Below are 27,587 nucleotides of genomic sequence, written 5' to 3' on the forward strand. Positions count from 1 at the left end.
ACAGAGCTATCTTTTGTTCATTTTGAGTGGAGACTTTCTCAGTTATTTCACGCATGATTTGAGAATATTCCAATGCTTATAAACGTATGATGAACAAACAAGTTTTAAGTGTGGTCAGAGCTGGAAGATAATTTATATATTATATTGAAACAACTTGCACAATACTTATGCAGACTGAACCAGGCTGTAAAGCCTGCAAAGCGTAATCAATCCTGAAGCAAGCAAACAGATTGGGTTACAAAGCTTCATCGTGTTATAAAACATTTATTTGCATCAACTGTTTTCTCAAACAAGAGTAAAAAAACCCAGCCTGCATTGGAAATTAAGGTATGTGTATTTATTAGATAGTTGGAACATGGTGATTTAACAGGAAATGATCCGAAGGAATGATCTGTTTTTGTTGAATTTGATAGTATTGTCAAGGCTGGCAATTGTCGATAATAGTATACTGTGTGTTCTCCATACTTAGGTGCTTCAAATGTTGCTGTTCTGTAACTGGATTTGACATGTGAGCTGAGTATCTCCCTGAAAGATTTTACTTCCTGATCAGATCATCAAAAAGCAGAATATGAAAAACTGTAATAGACCTGTGATATTCTAAATCGACTGATGTTTATTTAATGAATGCAAAACAATGGAGCTGCCTAATGAACAACTGCCTGCAGTTTACACAAGGGAAGAAAATAAGCGCGACTACTGGGATTATATGATGTCTCAGGTGAAGATTTTGCCATCAAGGCTTTTTGCAGCAAACAGTAGTTTGGAAAACATTTCATTGCAGGCTCAAAAGATACAAAGAAGGGTCACAGGGGACTCTAAAAAAAGAGCTGCTCCACCAGCTTCACGGACTGCATCAATGCCAGAGCTGTCTAGTGAATACATTACACACACAGCAAGCCCGAACAACCAGAATGTAAATGACAGACTTGGCTACGGAGAAAGACATAATCAGTATGTTTCAGGTTCTACAAAGTGTATGTCTAACTTGAACCATTTAGATAATCCTTTTACAACATGTGCCCGGAGAACACAAGATTCCCCGTCTTACAGTACAACCAATGTTGAAATTGATTTTGGTGCAAGAACTGAGAAAGTGCAAATAAAAGACTCCTGCATGCATAGGAAGGAGTATGTTATGCTGGTCACATCTGATACTGTAAAATACCATCAATTACCCAAGCGAGGTATTGTTGCAATTTATATCATCAATGAACAACATGATAATGATGCATCAACACTACATTGCATAGAGGTAAGACTAGAAATAAAATACAAGTAGTGATTCAGTGATATTAAAAATAACAATAATACCTTCCTGTAGTCAGTGAATTATTTACAATTTCAGATGATAGTTTGTTCTTTTATGCCATCACACATAATTGTGGACATGATTAAAAGTAATTGATTACTGTAGTGAAGTATTGTCTCCATTTAAATTAAATAGCTAATCTTAAAATAGAATGTAGTTAATCTGTGTTTAGATCCAGGGGATATGATCAAGATCCTAAATGAATGCTTTTTATCATATTCACCAGGGAGAGGGATGCAAAAGCTGTCGTGTTAAGGGAAGGCTACACTGACATTTTGGAACATGGCAGTGTCAGGAAGGAGGAAGTATTAGAAATATTGGCATGCATTAAATCCTCTATCCCTGGATGCTGAGGAAAGTGAGGGAGGATATTTCTGGAGATCTGATGGATTAGCCATTGGTAAGGTGCCGGAAGACTGGAGGATAACTGATGTTGTTCCAGGTCCTTCAAAAAGTGCCTGGAATCTACAGGCCAGTGAGCCTTGCATCAGATGTTGGAGAAGATTCTGAGGGACAGAATCAATTGTGCTCACTTGGAAAGACAGAGACTGATTAGTAGGAGTCTGCATGGTTTTGTGCAGGAATAGTCATGTCTCACAATTCTGATTGAGTTTTTTCAGGAGGTGGTGAAGAAAATGTATGCTGTAGATGTGATTTGCATAAAATTCAGTAAGACATTCACCAGTTTCCCTGAGGTAGGCTAGTCCAGAAGGTTAACACAAAAAGGATATGAGGCATGTTGGCAAATTATGTCCAAAACTGACGGTGATAGGAAGCAAAGGATGGGAGTGGATGCGTATTCTTCTGACTCAGCTGATGATTTTGCCATCCAGGCTTTTTGTGACAACAGTAGTTTGTAAAACATTTAATAGTAGGCTCAAAAGAAGGGTCACAGGGGACTTCAGAAAAAGAGTTGCTGCACTAGCTTCACGCACTGCATCAATGCTATAGCTATCTAATGAATACATTACACAGACAGCATGCATGAACAACCAAAATATTTCAGGTTCTGCAGAGTGCATGCCTAACTTGAACCATTCAAATAAGCCCATTACAACATATGCCCAGAGAACACAAGGTTGGCTTACAGTCCAACCAATGTTGAAATTGATTTTGGTGCAAGACCTAAGAACTTGCAAAAAAAAACCTACTGCATGCATTGGAAGGAGTATATTACACTAGTCACATATGATACTGTAAAATACTATCAATCCAAACATTTGGGTGTTATGGGACGTCAAATTCTAGTTGGACATAGAGTAAATGGCAGGGACCTTAGGAGCATCAATGTCCAAGGAGTCCAGTGATCCCTACCAATGTTCTTCAAAGGTCAGAATCTCATAAAAAGCCTATTTGGATTTCTATCATCTTTTGGCTCCAGAGGCCCTTTCGTGAAATGGCATCAGCTGACTTCCAAATATTCAAAAATAGAATTTTCCAAGGAAGTTAATTGAATGCCTCGAACACCCCTTTTCTCTTGGCTATATGCTGACCTTGAAGAAATATGCCTGGGATTGCAATATGGTCATTGTGCCCTGCCCCCTTCACTGTTTCCATTGTCAGCTCATTTTTGCAACCTTCCTTTGGGCGTTCGATTTTATTGAGTAGACATTGCACTTATTCCTTTGTACACTGCAGAGCACAAAGGAAATGTGCCATCTTAAACTGAGGTCACATTTGGGAGTTTGGGTGGGAGTGATGTGGGGGGAGAATGGGCTGGTGGGCTTTTCATTTGGGACATGGACCAATTAAGGGATCAGAGTGTTGGAATTTGAGATCTTAGGATATCAGGGCTTGAGCTGTTTGTTTGTTAGGCAATTAGGGGACTGGATTTGACCAAATGGGGGTTGAGATGAGTGAATACAGATTGATATCCCAAAAGATAATTGGTAGGTATGGGTCTTAGCGAGTCTGTTCTCAGTATCTGGCTGTACAATGTAAGCATGATCATTCCAAGACGATGATCATTTCTCTCAGAACACAGGATATTAATTTGGTGTCATTGTGATGCTGATATTGTGCCTGGTGTGCAAATACAACTCACCCTGGAAATGCCTGGCCACAGTTCCAATTATGCAAATTCATATGGAAATGTGCACGATCACATTTAATTTAGAAAGAGAATATTTTCAATGGCATAGATATGCAATAAATAACACAATACTATCTTGTCAAAATATGGTTCAAATGTTAAGAATAGATGAAACATATTGGCTAGTGTGGGCAAGTTGGTCTGAAGGGCCTGTTTCCACGCTGTAAGACTCTATGACTCTATAACTAATAATTGACAGGAGGTGGTTCTATCCAAAAGGAAGAATAACATGAATAAAGTAAGAACATAGTAGAGAGCTGCAAGGTTTTACTTCAGTCATAAGAATTTAAAGTATGTGTAATAGATGCATTTTTTGTTTTATTTTAATGTAATAATAGGAGTAAAGCCATAATTAAAATAGAATCAAATTACTTTGTGAATGAACAAAGACGCTGCATTAAGATTCTATTTTTTTTTAACAGAATGAGAAAATCAATGATCTCTTTGCATCGGTCCCAATTCAAAAAGTGAAAAGTAGATTGATGACCAGGAATGCAGATCAAGTTCTTGAAGGTAATTTGCCCAAACCATGTGTTTAAAAGAAAGGGCTTTGGTGTCAAAAGATTTTGTCGGTTAGTGCAAAAGCCTTGTCAAATAATAATATATTTTGTGACATTTAGGTTATATGCATTTTTTTATTTTAGTCACCTTAAAGAATGATGGGCTGTTTGTAAATGGAGTAAGTTTTGACTGCCCTGAAGATTAATTACATGTTTTTATTATCAGACTGGTTAGGAGTATTTGTAATAATATAATGGGCTCATAACTGAGGTATTCCTGTGCCAGCTTTCTAGTTAGTGGAGTGTAGACTAATGGACACTTCCACCACAAGAGTGAACTCCTCATGCTATGAACGTGTGAGTATGCACAGTCTGAGTGCGTGCATGGTTTTTGAATTTCCTTAAATTATTATTTTATGATATAACTTTCAGCATAAAAAAAAATCCAGATCCTGAGTAATTCTGAATGTTTGTGAATATATTTAAATTTCAGTGATGGTGACTGGGCGGCACAGTGGTGCAGTGGTAGAGTTGCTGCCTTGCAGTGCCAGAGACCTGGGTACGATCCTGCCTACGGGTACTGTCTGTACAGAATTTTTACATTCTCCCCGTGACATTCGTTTTCTCCAGATGCTCCGGTTTAGAAACATAGAAACATAGAAAATAGGTGCAGGAGTAGGCCATTCGGCCCTTCGAGCCTGCACCGCCATTCAATATGATCATGGCTGATCATCCAACTCAGTATCCTGTACCTGCCTTCTCTCCATACCCCCTGATCCCTTTAGCCACAAGGGCCACATCTAACTCCCTCTTAAATATAGCCAATGAACTGGCCTCAACTACCTTCTGTGGCAGAGAATTCCAGAGATTCATCACTCTCTGTGTGAAATTTTTTTTTCTCATCTCGGTCCCAAAAGATTTCCCCCTTATCCTTAAACTGTGACCCCTTGTTCTGGACTTCCCCAACATCGGGAACAATCTTCCTGCATCTAGCCTGTCCTAATGTTTCCTCCCACATTCCGAAGAATACAGGTTTGTAAGTTAATTGGCTTCTGTAACTTGTTCCTAGTGTGTAGGATAGTGTACGGGATGATCGCTGGTCAGCGCAGACTTGGTGGGCCAAAGGGCCTGTTTCCACTCTGAATCTAAAAAAGCTTTGGTATACAGTGTGATGGGATGAGGCCTCAATGACCAGCAATGCAAGTCTGTCAGCATAGGTGGCCACGTGCTGTTCTGCATCATCCTGAGCCACACTGATAGTGTGGGAATGCATTGAACCAGGAGATCTGTGATCTTCAGGAATAGACAATCTGCCCCAAATGTTATATATAATCTCGAAAATAAAACTTTACCAGAAGTTTAAGAATTTGAAAGAAAGTAAATAATAAACTTGCATTTCTATGCCACCTTTTAGTTTTTTAAATTTAGTTTAGAGATACAGTGCGGAAACAGGCCCTTCGGCCCATCGAGTCTCCGCACATTAACACAAGCCTACACTCACTGGAGACAATTTTACACTTATACCAAGTATACAAACCCAAGCCAATTAACCTACAAATATGTACGTCTTTGGAGTGTGGGAGGAAACTGAAGATCTCGGAGAAAACCCGCGCGGTCACGAGGAGAACGTACAAACTTCGTACTGACAGCACCTGTAGTTTAGATCGAACCCGGATCTCTGGCACTGTAAGCGCTGTAATGCAGCAACTCTACCGCTGCGCCACCGTGCCGATCTTTTTGCAATGGTCAAACGTTCCAACGTTTTTGCAGTAAATCACACTTTTGAAAATATTTGCATAGACTTGAGACTTGTTTGATGCAAAATAGCATGGCGACTCTATTGTGTATTGTCCCAGAAGAGGATCTACTATTATCCACTCCAACTGTTCCACTCCATACTGTGTATGATTGTACTCATGCACAGTATGATTTGACTAGATAGCATTCAAAACAAAGCTTTTCACTGTAATTCCGTGCACAAGACAATAATAATAAACTATAAACACACAGCATGATCCTACAAATAGGACTATTTCAGCTATTGATTTCAGGTATTAATTTAAGAATATGTGTTATCCAGTGCGCATGGAAAATTAATTTTACTTTCCAAGTACCTCTCAAGAAAGCAAACTTGATTTAATATCTCATTTGAAAGATAACATCTTAGTGCAATGCTCTCCCAGCACTATCAGCCTGCAGCAGATGCTGAATAGGCATTAAGACCAACATGTTATGACTTTGGCAAAAGAGTTATCACAGTCAAGGCTGATACTGAAGACAACAATGTTTCTCGTACAGGCGTCAGCACTGAAATCAACAAATTTGTATAATGAAAATGTTTTAAAAACTCCACATGCTGTAAATCTAATATGAAAATAGAAAATGCTGGAAAGACTCAGCAGGTCAGGCAGCATCTGTGAAAAGAGAAACAGTTAACATTTCAGGACACATCATCAGGACTCAGCTTCTAGCATTTTATTTTAATTTCAGAAAACTGGTTCCCCCAATTTGTTAGGCACGACCAGTTCTGAATCAAATTTCCACCTCCGCAGATGCTACATGATCTGTTGGGTATACCTTTGCTTTTATTTTATATTTCCAGCAACATCAATGCAGGATTCCCAAAAAGTTAATCTGCAAGTCAAATCAGTAGTAAAGAAAGCAAACTCAATGCTAGCATTTATTTCGAGGGATGTAATGCTGAGGCTCTGTAAGACACTGGTAAGGCCGCATTTCGAATATTGTGAGCACTTTTGGGCACCATATCTGAGGAAGGATGTGCTGGCTCTGGAGAGGGTCCAGAGGAGGTTTAGAAGAATGATCCCAGGAATGAGCAGGATAACCTATGGTGAGCATTTGTTGGCACTGGGCCTGTACTCCTTGGAGTTTAAAAGAATGAGGGGGGGACCTAATTGAAGCGTACAGAATAGTGAAAGACTCGGATAGAGTGGATGCAGAGAGGATGTTTCCACTAGTGGGAGAGTCTAGGACTAGAGGTCATAGCCTCAGACTTAATGGACGTTCTTATAGGAAGGAGATGAGGAGAAATATATTTAGTCAGTAAGGGGGTGAATCTGTGGAATTCTTTGTCACAGAAGGCTGTGGAGGCCCAGTAAGTGGATATTTTTAAGGCAGAGATAGATAGGTTTTTGATCAGTACAGGCGTCAGAGATTATGGGGAGAAGGCAGGAGAGTGGGGTTAGCTGAGAGAGATAGATTCTCCATGATTGAATGGAGGAGTAGACTTGATGGGGCGAATTCTACTCCTATCCCTTATGACCTTATTACAAATCCACAAACTTACACAGCTCTGTTAATTCTACCTCCATCCTTCTTACCTCCGGTAATAAATCCATTCCAATCTCCTAGTTTTCACATCTGTTCTACTGACATCCCTTGCTAACGATTGTCTCCAAGACATCTTTCTTTTTCCTTAACTATGGCTTCAGCTCCACAGAGTTGAGTGGGTTCTCAATGCTACTGTTTCATTTCCTGCACTTCTGCTCTCAAACCCTGTCCTTTCAAGAGCTAGAATTGGGTTTCTCTTGTCCTTACTTTCCACCCCATCAAGCTTCACATTAAATGGATTTATTCTCTGTATTTTCCATGATCTTCAATATAATGCCACCATCAGGCACGCCTTCCTTTCTCAGCATTCTAAAGAGTCTCTTCTGTGATTGTCAGTTTTGCTCTTTCATCTTCACCAACAAATCTCTTTGCACATTTCCTTACAATTATAGGATGTGTAGCACCTACCCATTCAACATCTTCCCTTCCCAATATTCAGGAATCCACAGACTCCTTTGCCCTCCTTCAAGTTTAGTACATTGCATTTAGCACCCACCATATTGTTTCCTATTCATTGGAAAATCCTAACTCAGATTGGATGATCATTCAGTCTACAAATGAGCCTTGAGCCTCTAGTTACCTTTCAGTTCGATTTTCATTTTACTTCCCACATTAACTTTTCTGTTTAAGAAGGGACTGCAGATGCTGGAAAATCGAAGGTAGACAAAAGTTCCTTCGCTCCATAGATGCTGAGTTTCTCCAGCACTTTTGTCTACCTTTAACTTTTTTGTGTTTTGTCTCATTCATCTGTTCTCCTGAAACCTGTTGCAGGTCACAGAGCTTCTACTGATGCATTTTGCAGCCCTCAGTACTCAACAACGAATACAACAATTTCAGGTACAGCCTTCTAGTTTGTGTTTGAACTGGTTTGTTCTGATGAAAGGTCATTGGCTTGCAATAATAACGTGTTTTACTCTCTGCATATGCTACAGGATCTGCTGGACATTGCTGGCATTTTCTGCTTTTAATCTCACCTTTCCAGCAATGACAGTTGATCAAGTGTCTCATGAGGAAGTTTGGTGGCAGATATACGCAGGATGGTAATATTTCCTAGTGCTGCCAAACTGCTATCAGGAGGACAATCTATTGCAATGTCTTGAGACGGGAGAAAATAAAAGTATAATATCTTGTGAAATAATTGTCAGCTATTTGGCTGCTTGTGTGCATTTCACGTGGACCTTCAAGGTTGATGCACATATTTAGTCAGATCTATATAGGACACCTTTTAAAAGTTTAAAATTTATAGCATCCTAATAATAAACCCCCAAGATATTTCCATGTTTTCTCTCATTTCAGTAATTTATCAGCTCTTTTTGTACTATATAATTCATTTTTATATAATATTATGGCCATTTCCTCGTACAGGGAGTACAATTATTAGGCAATGTATTCCAATATGTGGCATTCAAAAATAAATGCTTATAGATTTCAAAGCCTTATGGAAATAAATTGCTGAGCCTTGTGATATTCCTAGATCAAAAGAAGGATATATAACAGACTTAAAATATTTAGCATACAACATTCAAGAATTTTAATTTTATTTAGATCAACTGCATTCTCTAAAAGAGCAAAAAGTACCATACATACATTGAAATAAAAACATAAATGTAGGAAATATGCATGACTTGTGCAGTGTCAATGATTAATTTTGAAAATATTGTGAATAAATATTAAGACGTGTTGAGATATAATTGGTTTCTCAATTGTAAAGTACTGCTGTCAAAGTCTATACGACCATCAAAGGTTTGCAAATTATAAATATTTTTAACAGAGCTAGAGTATTTTTATTCTCTCATCTTTCATTATTTATTGTTTCAGAGATAAATCGTACCAAAATCTTTTGCCATCAGTGAAGGTTGAAATATAATATTAAAAGCTATCTGTGAAATAAAATTTTATACTAAGAATAACTTTTAAAAATTGCTAAGATTTATTCTGGTGTATAAAACCGAGGAATATTTTGGGTCAAATAAATCTTACCATCTCAATTTTTTCAATTTTCTGTTTCCAACTGTGTTCAGAACAGAGTTCCAGAGATATTGTTACAAAGGGGCCTTGTAAGGAAGTTACTTGCATGTGGTAGCAAAGCTGTTGAATCTCTACCCATTGTATTCATTTTACATATGATGCCAAGGATTGAATGATACAAATTGGGGACACAAATATCTTTCTACGCCAGATGTTCTTAGCTCTCTTTCTAAATTGAGGCCTAATACTGCACTGGAGACAAATAATAAATAAGATTAATTGTTATTCTATTGGCTTCCATTCACTTGGAGCAAAAATAACGAACCAACAATTTTCCAACAGTAATAAAATCATTTCAGTCCAATTGGTAATCAATGAATACACAATAGATGTTATTTACATTTGATGCCCTGTTCTCCAAGTGTAGCTACAGAAGTCTGTGCTTTTGCAAACATAGCTGTTCATTACAAAAAAATAACACAAATGGGAGCATTTATATGTGGAATTAGTACTGTGTCTGTAATGTAACAGATCTCAGTATAAATGTTGTCTAAATTTAATCACATAACCAACTCAAAGACTATTGATGATCCATGGCACTAACCAGTGACATTCTACTCTTGGTTACAAAGATGTAATGGGTGGGTTAATTGGCTATTGCCAATTATCCCTTAGTGTTGGTGCTGTAAGCGGCAAAGAATCAAAGAGGAGTTGATGGGCATGAGAGAGTAAATTGCAGGGTTACATAGACATAGGAGGGGTGAATGGAACTAACAGCATTGCTCTATTGGGAGCTGTCGTGTGTCCACTGGGCTTAATGGTTTCCTTCTGTGTTGTTGATTTAAGTGGGATAACATAGAACTGGTGTACGGATGACCGATGGTCGACATGGACTCGTTTGGTCAAGTCCTGTTTCTATGCTATATATCTAAATTAAATTAAACTAAAAGTAAGCAAAAGAAAAAGGCCTGAATGTTAACTGGGATGGATTAAACAAATCTTGATGTGTAGTCATTGTAGAAAAATGCAAACTGTATCTAAAATATAATTTTGGCTCTCCTGTTCCATCCTGGTTATAGGAAGTGCAGTATTTGCAAAGAACAAAAATACTGTGGGACAGGGGGGGGGGGGGGGGGTTTAGCTAGGAGCCAAAAGAGATGCTCACTGACATCCTTGCCCTCCCAACAGAGAAATATATCCGATTTTTCTTCAGAATAATGGTGCATAAGGAGGTTACTCTTCTTTCGGTATGTTTTGTATAACTGTTCCATTTGCCACCAGACTGACAAAACACTACTAGAGTTGCCAAAGTGTATTGCAGCCAAAGTGAATACTGCACTTAATTTCTCAGCTTCTGGAAATTAGGAAAAATGTAGAGTATAATTTTGTATGTACTCTGTAGCCAGGCACGTGCCATCAGGGTAAGGTAACCCTGACTAAAATTATAAAATGGTAATTATTAAATATAAATAGTAAAGGCACGGGAGAATTATGCCTACATAATAGATCGATCTCTTAGGTAGGCATAATTCTCCCGTGTCTTTCATCCACAGTACATGTAATACGCGAAAGTATGTGCAGCTCACGTGCTGTCGATGCTGCTTCAAGGCTTCACGACAAGGGGAGCTGAAGGCAGCTGAAATTCTGCCTTTGCACCGTGGACTGCATACTGCGCATGTGCAGCAGTCTACCGCACATGCGCAGCGCAAGTTTCTTGACGGGTTTTTCAAACATGGATTGTCATTATCTTAAGAGTATCTTAAGAAACAAAGAGAGAAGAATGGAGTTTGTGTACAAATACTGTAGTAGGTAGATTTCTTTAAGCTATATGTTTTTAAATACTGTATTTCCCGGCAATGAAGACGCTATTTTTTACCCAAAAATAAGGCACGAAAATTTACATGCGTCTTGGAGGCCGCAGGTTAGGTTGTTAGCCAAGGAAGATAGACTTTGCTATCCCTCAGTACCGCATCATCAAGAACGATGTTGCTGTACTGAGGGATAGCCAAGTCTATCCCTCATTGCTGGCAGCTGATGGGAAGCGGCTGTAAAGTGGTAAGTGGCTGTAAAGGGACAGCTGGGTGGGGGAGAGTTCCTTTCACAGCATGTGGGGAGTCTGGCCAGGGATAAAGTTGCGGGGAGGGCAGGAGCGTTGAGAAGGAGGGGGTCGGGGATCATGCCAGCAACCAGCTCAAGAGCGGGTCAGTGGGCGATGGATAACAGGACAGTGGGCGGTGTAGCTTACTCCTGTGCAGGCGTGAGTAACCTCAATTGCTCCCTTGTTTGCGCTGACACGGGAGTAAGCTCCACCGCCTGTTGTCCTGTTATCCATCGCCCGTTGACCCGCACCGCTCTATGATCTTTGCTCTTGAGCTGGTCCCCTCACTGCCCAGTCTACATTGAAAGACACGGACCGGGCAGTGAATGCCATGCAGTGTCACCCAGCGCAGCAATTGAGGCCATGTCCTGCTCCTGGCGGCAGTCGGAATTTAAGGATTTAGGGAAGCAGCTGACATGAGCAAGACCAGCGAGCGGCAGGAGAGAGGTGTTCAGATGGAGAGCACTGCCAGAGGTGAGCGGGCCGGCCGGCAGAAAGCGCTGAGGTCCCGGCGGCCTCTTGCAGCCACCCGAGTTACTTCCCTCCCCGGCCACAATGCGGTGGCTCCGCGCCCGGCAGTGGTGAGTGAGTGGGTTGCCGGCATGATCCCAACCCCTTCCTTCTCAACGCTCCTGCCCTCCCCCAACTTTACCCCTGGCCAGACTCCCCACAGGCTGTGAAAGGAACTCTTCCCCCCAATTGGTCTCTTAAACTAGTATTGTCATTAAATAAGATCACAACTGATTCAACTTGTCCCGTTTTTCCCACCATCTCTCCACCTGCCATCACCCTCCACCCCCCGGCCATTCAGTAATTCAGAATGAAGGAGACTTGAAAGCCTTGGGCAAATTGAAATGTTACTTTCTTTATTTTTATTTTTTGAGGTGAGAAATTCTATGTCCCACCAGCCTTCTTTCAAAATTTAGCAACTCAAAATGGGGGTGCATCTTTGATGTAGGTGCATCTTCATTGCCGGGAAATACAGTACTTTATTAAGAGATATGGCTTTTGAAGACTTTATAAAAGTCAACTAACAGCTTACGGAGAGGAGAACAATCTGCGCATGCGCGGTTTAAGATTTTTTAAAAGCCGACTGACTGCCTACCCTGAGTAAATACTCACGGCACGTGCCTGTCTGTAGCTGATGCCGTGCTAAAGTCAACCAGTACATACTTTTCTTTATAAACTGCAAGAATCTCAATGTGCAGTTGTTGCATGGTTACTATCAATCTTTCTTAGATCCTTTTGGTTTGTTGCTTTTTAATAAATTATTTGTCTGTTTACCCCAAAGACTTGAGGGGTCAGTATTTGACTGTACACAAAAAGTAAAAACTGACTGCATGAAGAAGTCAAGAGCTACTGTTGTTGATATCTCTTCAAAATAATATTTTTTTCATTTGCCAAACCTCAGCTCAACCAGAAATACAATTTGCCTTGGGCATCATTGTGCAGAATGATTGAGAGCATAAACAATGATCTCTCTGGCTGGATAGGTCAATTGGCTTCCTCCAACAGGTTATCATTTTTTGTTGTAATTTTCTGTGTCATGCACAGTGTGCTGTGAAATGGAAACAACATATGGAAGAGGATTTTCAACCTAAGAGTGAAGATAATGCAGTTAAGATAAAGGATCACAAAATATACAGTAAGTGAGAGGGTGAGATCATCAGTCTGTAGCACAACTATACAATGACTGGGATGGCCACCCCCCCCCCCCCAAGGTTAGACACTGATGGTGCGTGTTTGAATCACACAGTGGTATAGTTCCATCAGCTTGACAATTATTCTCTTCTATAAATAAAGCCATAAGGTTTCTCCTAATGTTTGTATCTCTGCCCTCATGAGCAAAGCTAGGAGTTTAATGTTTTCTGTTCATTGACGCTTTTTTAACAGTGCTACATGAAACATCCTGTTCTGCACTTTTAACTCATGTATAAATTTGTTAACTGTGTATATGTCTGGATACTAGGATCTGGATATTGGATCTCTATGCCATTGCTTGGTGAGGGCAGAATGAATAATAGTTTTAGAGTGTGTAATTGTTATTCTTCTCTAAATCATTGTGTGGACCAAATAATAGGTAGGACATTAGAAAGAGCAGAGAAGCGAGCAGTAGTAAAATGAGAGGTATAACAATATGCCCTTTAATACCATACTGTCTGTGTGTGAGCTTGATAGTTGTGAAATACTTAGAGCTAAACATTATCAATGCATGGTTCCAGTTTTGCCTCTCCAAAGGTTACATGTCGACCTTCTTACAATAACATTGATGGAGTGTCTTTCTTTGCAGTATGAGTTTGAACCTGCTGATCTTATAGTTACTCCAGCACCATGTATCTTTTTGATTAAACAAGTATATGCAGCTGCTTGTTTCTTCATTTTACTGTTGTTCCTGTAGTCTCCTTCTTGTTCTTTACCAGCTACCGCAGTGAAAAGAATAAGTTAATAAGGAGCTTGTAAACAAAACTGTTACCATGTACGAGTAGACTTAGCAGTGTGTGCATGTTGATGGAAAGAAACAGCTAATGTGTGTAATACTGGGAAATCCATAGATGAAAGGAAGTGCACGTATTGTAAATAATCAAATGGGTTAAAGAAAGCATTGTTGTCCATGTGTTTCTGCAATGCCATTTAAAAAAACCCAATCCATTTATCTGTGACACAAATTCTAAACGGGAATTTAGAGGTGCGAACGGACTTCGGAATACTGGTGAAGGATTCCCAAAAAGTTAATTTGCAAGTCGAATCGGTAGTAAGGAAGGCAATCACAACGCTAGCATTTATTTCAAGAGGACTAGAATACAAAAACAGGGATGTAATGCTGAGGCTTCATAAGGTGCCGGTCAGACCGCATTTGAAGTGTTGTGAGCAATTTTGGGACCCATAAGTAAGGAAGGAAGTGCTAACACTGGAGAGGGTCCAGAGGAGGTTTACGAGAAGGATCCCAGGAATTAGTAGATAAATATATGATGAGCATTTGATGGCACTGGGCCTCTACTCACTGGAGTTTAGAAGGATGAAGGGGTACCTCATTGAAACTTATCAAATAGTGAAAGGCTTGGATAGAGTGATGCTATTATGGAAGAAGTGCTTCTCTGATTGATTTAGTACTTCCCAATCAAGCTATACTATATGCCGGGCCTCTGGACAGTTCCTCCTGTGGCTGAGGCCTATTTAAAATAGGAAATTTGACAAGTGGCATAATGTTATTTGAGCAGCCTCTTGAGTTATATGTGCAAGTGTGCCCATGTATTATGATCTTAGTAAATTAGTTTGTTTTTTAGATATCATTACAGTTGTAAACAACCGAGTCACACAATGTAAGATCCAAGATCATCTTTAATCTTTATACAAACTATAGCAGTACAGTACAGTTGTTAGTTATCAGAGCATCATGAGCGCTTCCAGAACTGAGCAGTACAGGAAGTAGGTGTTAATATAAATGGTACAGTAAGGTGGGGTTAGTGATGCTAGTCTAATATAATTGGTCGTCATGCATAAACCAATCTACATCCTTCCCCCTAAAGAGTGATTATAGTGAGCATACATGTCATAAGAATTAAACATATTCGCCATATCTATCAGGCGGTTTACTAATACGGCCCAAACCAAGCCCTCTCCCCCTTCGACGGAAAGATTGAAGGGAGGTGGTGAACCCGGAAGCGAGAAGGTAGCAGGGGACACCTGTGGTGACCGACTGGGGTAGCATGCAGGAGAGATATTTTTGTGGTTAGTCATAGCCGCTGGTCGTGGAGGGGTACTGGACCTGCTGGGGCTGGTGGAAGGTATGGCAGCAAACTGCTGGAACTGAAGTGGTGGAGCATAGGGACCGGCTGGTGGCGGACGTGGTTCCTTCATGGCAAGCAAATGTTGGCGGCTTCTGCGGTATATGGTATCATCATAGTCCACAAGGTATGATCGAGGTTTTTCAGCCAGGCCGACAACACTACTAAGACGGGAATGTCCCTTAGAAGTATGTAAACGAATGACCTGGCCCGGTAGTAGAGGCTTGAGTGGTTTGCAGGACTTGTCATGCAACCATTTCTGAATGTCGTGTTTCTCCTGGATACGCTTTTGGATTGTGGCTGGCTTCAGCACCTGCGGTATCAACTTCTGCTGAACAATTGGAATCGGAGGTCTCGTTGTTCTGGACATCAGTCGCTGGGCCGGCAAGCCCAGGGTCCCATCTCTAACAATGTTCCTGAGATTTAAAAGATCGAGGTACACGTCTGAATTGGCAAGGTGTGCTCATTCCATTAGATGTTTTGCGCTTCTAACGGCTCGTTCAGCGATCCCGTTACTCTGTGGGTATTCCGGGCTGCTCGTGACATGGTGGAAATTCCATCGGTTGGCAAAGAGCTTGAAAGCGTGGCTGGTAAACTGTCTTCCGTTGCCGGTCTGCAAACGGACGGGTGCGCCAAATGTAGAAAAATGTTTCTTTAGCTTTCGAATGACCATCTCACATGTGATGGAGGTCAGTAGGTCGAATTCAAACCAGTTTGAAAAAGAGTCAACCAGGACAAGATAGTGTTTACCGTGCCATTCGAAAATGTCTGCCGCCAGTGACGTCCAGGGCAGAGCTCGTGGAGGTTGTTGCAGTAGGGGCTGTCTCAGTTGTCGCAGGGGCGAACTCAGTTCACTGAGGTTTGGTATGAATTTTCCAAGATAGTTCACCATACCCAGGAATCGCTTCAGGCCGAGCACGTCGGTGGGGGCAGGCATCTCTGTGATGGCGGCAGTTTTCTTCGGGTCCGGGTTGAGACCGTCAGGAGTGAACACATGCCCGACGTACGTGACCTCTGAAACCCTGAACTTACACTTGTTAGGGTTGAGCTTCAGGTTGTTCTGACGTGCCCGGTCCAAGATAAGATTTAGGTTGTGGTCGTGCTCCGGTGTGTCTTTGCCATACACCAGGATATCGTCGACAATGATGGCACATGGGAGGCCCAGGAACAGCAGCTCCATGTTCCTCTGGAAGACCTCACTGGCTGAGTTGATGCTGAATGGCATTCTTAGAAACTTGAATCTGCCAAATTGAGTGGCAAATGTGGTGAGGGTTGATGACTCGTTGTCCAGCAGTATCTGCCTAAAGGAGCTCTTTGCATTGAGGACGGAAAATACGGTGGCTCGTCCGATCTGTGCCGCAACGTCCTCAACAGTCCTCATAGGATAGTGAGGGTGCCTGATGGCAGAGTTCAAATCTTTCGGATTGATGCACACGTGGAGCTCGTCTTTATCCTTCTTGAGAGTAGCAACCATGGTGGAGATCCAATCAGTGGGCTCACTGATCTCTTCTAGCACGCCTAAGGAGACCATGTTTTTTAGCTTGGACTCAATCCTGTCCCTCATGGCATGTGCCACATGATGTGGTGTACGAACGACAGGTACCACATTGGGGTCTGTGGATATCTTGTAGGTCACAGGCAGGTTGCCTAGTTTGTCATCGAACAGGTCAGGGTATTCTTTTATCGGGTCCATTGATATCAGTAGCTTGGTCAAAGGAAATCAGCCCCAGATCCTGGCATGCGTGGTTGCCCAACAGAGTCACAGAGCTAGAGTTCAAAACATAGAAGGTCAGATTAATTGTTGTTTTTTTCAGCAAACATTTAAAAGTGGTTCTTCCCAGTGGAATCAGTGCTCCCCCCCCCCCCCCCCCTGTAAGCATGCAGGTCACAAATCTCACTAAATTTATGCAGTAAAACATTAGGATCATTTACAGATTCTGCAGGTGTAACTACCTGGTTGTTGTCGTCTATTGAAAAGTCCTAGCCCTCCTCATGGCGTTGGGACCCGTGAGGTTAAGTAGAAGGGAAGCTTTGACAGCGTCTGGATCATTTCAGTGGACGATGTTCATGTAGTGTTGGTAATCAATCTCAAAAGATTGCCCATCGCTCACCGATGTCGGAATCAAAGATAAGCTGTGCAGGCTTTTGGCAAGATAGAGCCATCGTAAAGCAGAAAAAAAACTGACAAAAGAAAATAAAACCCGATAAACAGAAGCAGTGGGTTAGCCCAAGCTGACTGACACCATGTAAATAACTGAGTCACAAAATGTAAGATCCAAGATCATCTTTAATCTTTATACAAACTATAGCGGTACAGTAGGTTGTTAGTTATCAGAGCATCATGACCGCTTCCAGATCTGAGCAGTACAGGAAGTAGGTGTTAATATAAATGGTAAGGTGGGGTTAGTGATGCCAGTCTACTATAATTGGTCGTCATGCATAAATCAATCTACAACAGTAATCTAAAAAATCCACAAAACTAAAAAGTTAATTTGCAAGTCGAATCGGTAGGAAGGACGGCAAGCACAATGCTAGCATTTATTTCAAGGGAACTAGAATACAAAAACAGGGATGTAGTGCTGTGGCTTCATAAGGTGCCAGGCAGACCGCATTTGAAGTGTTGTGAGCAATTTTGGGCCCCATAAGTGAGGAAGGATGTGCTAGCACTGGAGAGGGTCCAGAGGAGGTTTACGAGAATGATCCCAGGAATTAGTAGATAAATATATGATGAGCATTTGATGGCACTGGGCCTCTACTCGCTGGAGTTTAGAAGGATGAAGGGACACCTCATTGAAACTTACCGAATAGTGAAAGGCTTGGATAGAGTGATGCTATTATGGAAGAAGTGCTTCTCTGATTGATTTAGTACTTCCCAATCAAGCTATACTATATGCAGGGCCTCTGGACAGTTCCTCCTGTGGCTGAGGCCTATTTAAAATAGGAAATTTGATGTGGCATAATGTTATTTGAGCAGCCTCTTGAGTTATATGTGCAAGTGTGCCCATGTATTATGATCTTAGTAAATTAATTTGTTTTTTAGATATCACTAGACCACGTGCAGACCCGTTGGGTCTGTTTCCCCAACGGCGTTTGCGGGGGGGGGGGGAGGGGGGGGCTGCGGCATCACACTCACATTAACCACCCCCCAAACACACAGGTGGGGGGAGGGGGTGTGAGAAGAGGGGAGGGAGTGGAGAGGAGGAGGAGGAAACGGGACAGAATTGGGAGGGAAAGGAGAGCCGGGTAGGGGGTGAGAGAGGGGGATGGGGAGAGAGATGTGGGGGAGGGAGGAATGGGGAGGGAGGGGAGGAGGGAGGGAGGGGGAGAGGGGTAGGGGGAGAGAGGGGAAAGAGTGGGGAGGGAGAGTGGAGGGGGAAGGGGGGAGAGAAGTGGAAGAGTGGGGAGGGAGGGGTAGGGGGAGTGGTGGAAGAGGGACAGAGGGGTAGGGGGAAGGCGGTGGGGGGAGAGGGAAGGGGGTGGGGTAGAGAGTGAAGGGGGGTGGGGGAGAGAGGGATGGGTGGGAGAGGGAGAGGGGTGAGGAGAGGGAAACATAGAAACATAAGATTCTATAAGATCCCCCCTCAATCTTCTAAATTCTAGCGAGTACAAACCGAGTCTATCCAGTCTTTCTTCATATGAAAGTCCTGACATCCCAGGAATCAGTCTGGTTAACCTTCTCTGTACTCCCTCTATGGCAAGAATGTCTTTGGGCATTGGGCATTGTGACATCACACGATGGAACATTCACCAGGGGCTGGGGCTGGGGCTGGTGCAAAGGCATATGTAAATGGATCCATTCCGATTGGACATCTGCGAGCATTGGGCATTGTGACATCACACGATGGAACGAATCAAAAGGCAGAAAGGCAGCCGGACGGACGCGGACGGCAGGCGGCAGCCACACAGTTTTAAATATAGATAGATTACAGTACTCTAAAAAATCCACAAAACTAAAAAGAATCAATCTATTGGAGCGATATACCTTGTTTATGGAGATTTTTTAGTACAGATATTTAAAATGTACAATGAAAGTACATTTGCAATTGATTGAGAATTTCAACATTTGCTTGCTGTCCATATATCATCATTAACCTCTCTCCCAAGTTGTTTGGATGCCTATGCAGAAAATTGACCAATTTCTATATCCATTGCACAGTATGCTAAATAATTTCAACTAACAGAATGAAACATTATACCTCTGTTAGATTTCCTTTATATGCGCATAGGATGATGTGTAAAATTCAAACCATTCCTTTTAATAAACATGAAACATACTATTCCTCATTCTGAAGTAGGTTATGGAATCAATCTGAAGTTTTTTTTTAAAGTTAGCACTGCCAGAAATACAATATTTAAAAGAGCTTTTGTGAAAAATAATCTTTCAGCACAGAAACAGCACTGGATACATTCCAGAATGGAATGCCTTATGCGAACAAGATTTGTGATTGAAAATCCGAAATTATTAAAAACATCTATCAAAATGAATGAAAACTACTTTTAAGCCATTATGCTAGACAGAAGCCCTGAAAATGTCTTTTTGATGTGGTAGATTTTATTTAGGTGCAACAAGGAAATGGAAGCCACTGCTTAAAATATGATTAACACATAATGTGAGTATGATTAAATTCCATTCAACTCACACGATCCACATTTAACTCCAGATGTGATGGGAAGTAGGATTTGTATGGAAAAAGGTTTTTAATTGAGTTATGGAAATTATGATAGTGCCATTTTGGCATAAGTTTTCAAACTTTGCCAAGTGATTTGTTCTCTTCAATGTGTTCTGCTGGGAGTAAAGTAGGTAATTGAGATCCTTCTCCCATCTAATTTATTGATAACTTAACTTAAATTTATTGCAAGAAAAATTTAGGTTTCAAAGTTATTTACAAAATTTTAACTATTGCTGAAGCCTTAAGGGCCTGTCCCACTTGGGCCTCATTTGCGTGTCATTTATTCGACATCCTAAAAATTGGTTGGCCCATCATGACGCGCACAAGGCGCGTGGTGCGGCGTGGTGGCGTATGCAGTGACGCACGGTAACGAGCGGCACCCCAGGATTTTGGAATGCTCAAAATCCTTGCACACCACCGGCGTGACATGTCCCTTGCGCACGCTGACGTACTGATGGCGCATGCTGATGTACTGACGGTGTACGTGTAGCGCTTGGTGATGCATGGTTACGCACGGTGACGCACGGACATTGCCGAAGCTAATTTATTATTCGTCATCGTGCGTCAACCTCCGTAACCATGCGCCACCCATACGTTGTCGGTGCGCCATTTGCGCTTCATTTGAGCGCCGCACCACGTGACCACCCGGGTATAAAGCGCGCGTAGTTTTGAAAATTTCTCACTGGGAGATCGGACTAAGTATGAACGACATCACAAGTGGCTCCCAAAAGAAGCAGGGCCCTCAAGAGCACTTTGCGTGTGACTGGCATACTGTTAAATGATTTTCGCGCGACAGTCGCTCGTCAGTCACGTAAATGACGCGCAAATGATGCCCAAGTGGAACAGGCCCTTTACAAAGCTTTGATGCTTGTTTTGCCTGACTTTTCCTCGCTTCTTTCCAATATTCTGTCCTACGGGTCCTGGACTCTCTAATATTTTGCAATCTTGACCCACATGGGCCATTTACGATCTAGGTATTCCCGGAGCACCTGGTCCCAATCTGGGCACTCGGCCATTATTGTAATGGTTCTGAACCCTATCCAAGGAGCTAGGGAAGCGACTGGGGTAAGGGTCTGGCGGTTCTGATGTGCAGTCAGGAGGGAGTATGGACAACCTTTGATTCCTTGGTGACTGTCTCCCCCGCTAAATTCCCACCCAGTTCCTGTGAGTCACTTCACAGGAGGTTTGCTGAACACCCCTCAAGGCAGACTTGCAGAGTTTACCCTCACACCTGGACAATTTACTACCTCTTTAACAACTTGTACTGTTTCTCAATCCTATCTAAAGAGCTAGGGAGGAGACCGGGGTAAGAGTCCAGAGGTTCTGATGTACAGTCAGGAGGGAGTATGGACGACCTTTGAATCCTTAGTGACCGTCTTCCCCGCAAAATTCCCGCCCACTCCCTCTGCGACCACTGTTTTGTTCGGCACGTCTGTGATTCGGGCAGGGTGGGACCACAAAAATTAACCACTCAACCGTGCCCACGCAGGGACGCCAAATTGTTGACCTTATTACCTCTATAAGGTATCAACTGACGTGTCGAACACAAGACTCTGAAACCAAGGTTTAATACAACTTAATCTTTATTAATATTCGAGTAACTTAAACATGCATGCAAATAATTGACTTCTAATAACTTCATTTACTTTACTATCTCAATATCACTTCTTAAACTAAATCACAAAACTCATGACTTGGAGTCAGATATTACCCGCATGAATGAATTGGCCAGATTCATTCTGTTGGTAGGGGGTCGCCTTCTCTAAGCTTCGAACTCAGGTTCTTCCTTCCTGCGATGGTTGTTCCCGGGTTTTCGCTCCCGATGTCTCGGACCGCCCTTCTTTTATACTAATTTTCCTTCAATCTCCTAAAGGAAGCCTTTGTTCTAACCTAAGGCTCTCACAATTCTAAAGTCGATCATTTTGAGTTGTCACTCATCCAAGTGCCGAATAAACAAAACGCATCTTAATTCCTTATCAGGCTAGGGAGTTCTTAATTATGTTCCCTGTTCATAAATTCATTCTCATCATACAGTTCCTCTGCAAAATGACAGTTCCCAAACACCGTATCTTCTCAAGACCATACTGCCTAGCCATGAAGTTACTTGCAGCTCTGTTCTCACCAGATGCCCATTAAGTGACCATTTTCACAGTGCTTCTTTGTTCTCCTATTTCCAACGTTTCTTTCTAGCCAGCAGCTTACTCCCAAAGCTTGTCGGGATACTTGACATCAAGTCTCCGGCTACAGTCTTAAATTAACAAAATGCCACGATGGTAGAATTTACGCAATGTATACTGGAGTTAGTTACACATATAAATTTGACTCATGTTGCTCTGAACATTTGAGTACAGAATAGGAATGTAGTCGGCGCTGCTAAATAAATTATAGAAAAGAAAAAAACACTAGAAAAATATATCCAATTGACTGGGTACCCAGGAGACCAAAATAAATATATTTATTTAGAACTGACGATATTTTGGGTTTCCTTTTGTGTAAGTAGTCTTCAGACCATGAATATGTAATATGGTTGATTTAGGGACAAAAATGTTCATATCATTTCTTCCTTGTTTTTACCATTCTCTGTTGAAATTCAAGTACCTTGGTAATTAGATTTTTAAGCTACTTTGCTAGACATTAATCTTTATTTCTCATGGCATTCAAAAATAAAATCCCAGCCAGATCAGATGGCCTAATTCCCATCTGGTGCACAGAACAATATAATATAAAGAAGAATTAAGCCAGATTTGATTTTCCCTACCTGAAATTCAGATTTATATAAGGCCAGGCGTCCTATAATGAAGAAGTGTAGTGGTTTGTGTTATTGTTGAGTGAGGTGGCTAATAACTGAAGTTACATTTTCCAGAAAAAAATTGTTTTATACCCTAATGTTTATAAGAAATGTGATATTATATGTGAACTTTGTGTCTTTTAGTTTTGAATGATAACTTTAGTTTAGCTTGGAGATACAGCGCTGAAACAGGCCCTTCGGGCCACCGAGTCTGCGCTGACCAGGGATTCCCACACACTTACACTATCTTACACACACTAAGGAAAATTTACAATTATACCAAGCCAATGAACCTACAAACCTGTACATCTTTGGAGTGTGGAAGGAAACTGGAGATCCCAGAGAAAACCCCCGCAGAACACGGGGAGAACGTACAAACTCCGTACAGTCAGCACCCGTAATCAGGGTCAAACGTGGGTCTCTGGCTCTGTCAGGCAGCAACTCTACTACTGCGCCACCGTGCTGCCCCAGTATAACTGTATTCATTTTCACGACATATATTTACATATTTTCTCTTCTTTCCCTTCATGGAGATCTGAACTAAGCTGTAAAATCATTGCCTTGATTGAACTTTGTGGGATTGCAAAACTGATTTTAACGCATTTTTGAATTTCAAGAAAGTCAGCAAGTCAGGTAGCATCTATTGAAGGACATCAACTTGAAATTTTAATTTTATTTTTCTCTTTTCGCAGATGTGCCCTCACTGCTGAATAGTTCTTGTATATTCTGGTGGTTTTTTTCAGATCCCCAGTTTTTGCAGTATCTTTCTTGATATTTTGAAATTATTTTAGTTTATCTTCAAGAAACAATGTTGACAGTTCTATTTCCTTCACAGTGGACCAGTAATAATCATTGTAGTATGGATATTTGAACTATATTTTTTATTTATAATGAAATAATTTGTAATTATCTTTACTTAATATCCTGATTGTGTTCAGAATCTGACCGTATTGTCCCCAGAAAAAAACATTATCGAGAATCTTGCAGTATTTGTTGGCTATTTTTCAATCAGTGTCTGAAAATTTTATCAAGGTACCATCTGTAATGAAATTGTATTTAAAGCAGTTTTTTTCCAATAGGAATGCCAGCAGAATGAGATCATTTAATTATGTGAAAGTACTTCAGAAATTCATTTTAAAGCATAGTGCTAGTTAGACTAGATTTATAAACTTGTTGCAAAGGATATTGTATTTGCTACTGCATAAACATATTAAATGACAAAACATATTTATGCCTGTCTTAGAACACAGAACAGAACAAAAATCCTGCAAAAATATAACCAAACATTTTTAAGAATCAAATTTGTAATTATTAATTAATAAATTAATCTGTCAGTTTGAATAAAACTGCTTAGTCTAGAAATTCTCTCCTATTGTACTTGCTCTTTTAAGTTCTGCACGATTGAATCAGATTGAAGCATTTGTTTCACATGAACTTGGTGAAATAGAACACGTCACTTTTAATGAGAACTTCTTGCTTGGACTTCAGTGCACTAAATGCCCCAGAACACAAAGCTTGATGGATGTAAATAGCAATGCCACACTCATTTTGAACCTCCCTTCTGGAATTCTATTTCATTAAAGAACAATATGGGCCACCAAAAAATAATAATGTTTTAACTGTTTCATCAAGCCCTTAACATATGCAGGGTGCAAGGGTAGCAGTTTTTAGTGAAAAATAAAAATAAGTGCAGTAGATGTTATATTTTCATTAAATCTATTTTCAAAATGAGCATGGCTTCATAGGAAATTTTAAATTAGTTCCTCAGTTATTGTTCGTGGATGATTAAATTCATCATTTGACCAGATCATTGATTTTTAGACAAAGACCATTACGCTCACTTTAGTGTATTCTTTGGGATTACCTCCATCTCCAAAGTGGTAAACGGAATAACAGTATCATTTCTATTCTGTTACATCCTATTAACATTTTAATTGAATTCAAATTCAGTTTACAAACTATTCCAATTCATTTTTGAAGAGCTATTATTATAAAACTTGTAATCATTAACAGCATAGCCCATTTCTCTCCCCCAAAATAAATATGAATGTAGAAATATTTCTTTTTTTTTTAAAGAAGCTGGTCTGGAAATTTTCATTAAGTTCACTGTGAAATACATAGAAACATAGAAACATAGAAAGTAGGTGCGAGAGTAGACCACCAGGTCCGTCGAGCCCGCACCGCCATTCGCTCATGGCTGAACACTAAACAGACACACTTACCCACAAACAGTAGACACAAGACACAGAACACAAGACACTACCCTCCCCTTTATACCGCTATCACCCCTCTCCACCCCAAGAACCGCGTGATCTCCTGGGGGAGGCAAAAAAACGGATAAAAACCCAGGTCCAATTCGGGAAAAAAATCCGGGAAATTCCTCTCCGACCCCAATCCAGGCGATCGACACTTGTCCAGGAGATCACTCAGGTCTTACTATACTAACCATACCTAGGTCCATATCCCTGCCCTCTCCCCGTAGCCCCTTATCCCCTTGGCAGCTAAAAAACCATCTATTTTAGACTTAAATATATTTAACGTTTCTGCTTCCACTGCTCCCTGGGGCAGTGAATTCCATAAATTAACCACCCTCTGGGTGAAGAAGTTCTTCCTCATCTCAGTTTTAAAAGAGCCCCCCCTTATTCTGCGACTATGTCCCCTAGTTCTAGTTTCCCCGATCATTGGGAACATCCTCGGTGCATCCACCCGATCAAGGCCCCTCACGATCTTATATGTTTCAATGAGATCGCCTCTCATTCTTCTAAACTCCAAAGAGTAGAGTTCCAGCCTACTTAACCTTTCCTCATATGTCAATCCCCTCATTGCAGGAATTAATCTTGTAAACCTTCGCTGCACTGCCTCCAGGGCTAGTACATCCTTTCTTAAGTATGGACCCCAGAACTGTACACAGTATTCCAAATGTGGTCTCACTAATACTGTGTACAGCTGCAGCAAGACCTCCGTGTTTTTATACTCAATCCCCCTAGCAATAAAGGCCAAAACTCCATTGGCCTTCCTGATTGCTTGCTGCACCTGCATACTGACTTTTAGTGATTCATGTACTACTACCCCTAGATCCCTTTGCGTTGCATTACAACGCAGCTCCTCCTCATTTAGAAAATAACTTGCCCTATCATTTTTTTTCCCAAAGTGAATGACTTCACATTTATTAGTATTAAATTTCATCTGCCAAGTTGTTGCCCACTCACCTAGCTTATCTATATCCTTTTGCAGACTCTTCCTATCCTCCTCATCCCCTACTTTTCCTCCCATTTTTGTATCGTCCGCAAATTTTGATATATTACACTTGGTTCCCTCCTCCAAATCATTTATATAAATTGTGAACAACTGGGGTCCCAGCACCGACCCTTGCGGAACCCCGCTAGTTACCGGTTGCCATCCCGAGTATGAACCATTTATCCCCACTCTCTGCTTCCTATTTGTTAGCCAATCCTCTACCCATGCTAATATATTACCCCCAATCCCATAATTTTTTATTTTTAGCAATGACTCGGGCTGAGGGAATTATATTTGATGTCTGGGTTTTGACGGCTCTTGCAAATGTTAAGGTTTTCTGGGAGTTGTCACCATTCCCTGAACACCGAAGAGAAACTAAAATGTTTGGTGTCCTTCCAACTACCAGTGTCATAACTCAAAATCCTCAAATTGATGAAAGAATAAAATTTGATTTATATTAGAGACAGGAATACAATTTTCTGCAGAACCATCACATGGGCTGATTTTAATTGTGGAACCTCTGCCTTTTTCACAAAGAAATGTGAGGAGGATCATTTAAAACAGGGCAGCCTGTGTTACTCCGATTGAACAAATGAATGGCCACGCTATTCCACCTCAGTTAAATCAATGCCATTATGCCAAGTCCAGTATATACATTGGAGGCACAACCTGGCAATCTCAATAAAATTCCTGCAGGCACTGGTACCTCACTGTGACAGTCAGTGATAATGCAGACACTATAATTTTCAACCTTGATTCAATTGAGAGACACTAACCTGGTACTTATCACCAGATGGTAACCTTTGTTAGTTTGGTGACATGATAAATTGATCAAACTTGACTGGTGAGATAGATTAAACATCTCTGATTAGTTTCAGGAGAAATGTACAAGAAAAATAGATGTGTTCTCTTGATTGTGTCAAAATGGGCTTCATCATAGTTTGATACAGTGGCACGGTGTGGAGGTGGAGGTTGTCTATAATTCACACCAGTAGAAAAACTTTTGTGCTCACAAGGAACTGCGGGTGCGGAAGCATCTCTGGAGAACATGGATAGATGATGTTTCGGGTCGGGACTCTTCTTCAGACTGATCGTGGTGAGGGGGGGGGGGGGGGGGGGGGGGGGGAGAGGGGGAGGGGGGAGTTGGAAAAGAGGTTGATGCAGAGTAAACCATGAAAGTGATAGGTGGATTAAGATTGAAGGGGACAGGGGAAGGGGAAAGATGGAAATGGGTGTGCATCCAGATGAGGAAGAGAGGGGGAAAAAATGGGGGGGGGGGGCAGTTATTTACCTAAGGCATGAGAATTCAATGTTCATATCTGCTGGCTTGTAAGCTATCCAAGCAGAATATGTGTTGTGTGGCCTCACTCTGGCAATGGAGGTCCCAGGACAGAAAGGTCAGTATGGGAATGGGAAGAGGAGTTAAAATGGTTAGCAACTGAAAGATTCAGCAGGCCTTGACAAAATGGCTGCCTCGTGCATACTTAGTCTCACAAAGTCTACATCAAGAGCACTGAATGTGTGGATGAGATGGGAGGAGGTGCACGTGAATCCCTGTATCACTGAGAAGAAATGCTGGTGTCCCTGGATGGATGTGTGGGAGGAGGTACAGGGAAGGTGTTACATCTCCAGCAGTTCCAGGAAAAAGTACCTGGGCTGGACATTGTTTGTGTGGGAAGGGATGAATTGAATAATGAGTTGCAGAGGGAGTGGTCCCTGCGAAAAGTGGAAATGGGTGGGGAAGGGAAGATGTGACTGGTAGTGGGATTATGTTGAAGGTTGTGGAAACGTC

The 27,587-nt window shown here is 41.3% G+C and overlaps 1 protein-coding gene across 1 annotated transcript in view; it reads left to right on the forward strand.

The window, feature by feature from the left end:
- Window positions 1-201: 201 nt before the first annotated feature.
- Window positions 202-27,587, forward strand: part of c15h10orf90 (chromosome 15 C10orf90 homolog) — a 169,756-nt gene continuing 142,370 nt past the window's right edge. The window contains exons 1-3 of the mRNA XM_033033700.1: window positions 202-327; window positions 470-1,252; window positions 3,824-3,914. Of these exons, the coding sequence (XP_032889591.1) occupies window positions 635-1,252; window positions 3,824-3,914 (709 nt within the window). The 5' untranslated portion in view covers window positions 202-327; window positions 470-634. The remainder of the gene's footprint in view (window positions 328-469; window positions 1,253-3,823; window positions 3,915-27,587) is intronic.

The sequence above is a fragment of the Amblyraja radiata genome, chromosome 15 (genome assembly GCF_010909765.2).
Source record: "Amblyraja radiata isolate CabotCenter1 chromosome 15, sAmbRad1.1.pri, whole genome shotgun sequence".
In the NCBI taxonomy this organism is placed as follows: domain Eukaryota; kingdom Metazoa; phylum Chordata; class Chondrichthyes; order Rajiformes; family Rajidae; genus Amblyraja; species Amblyraja radiata.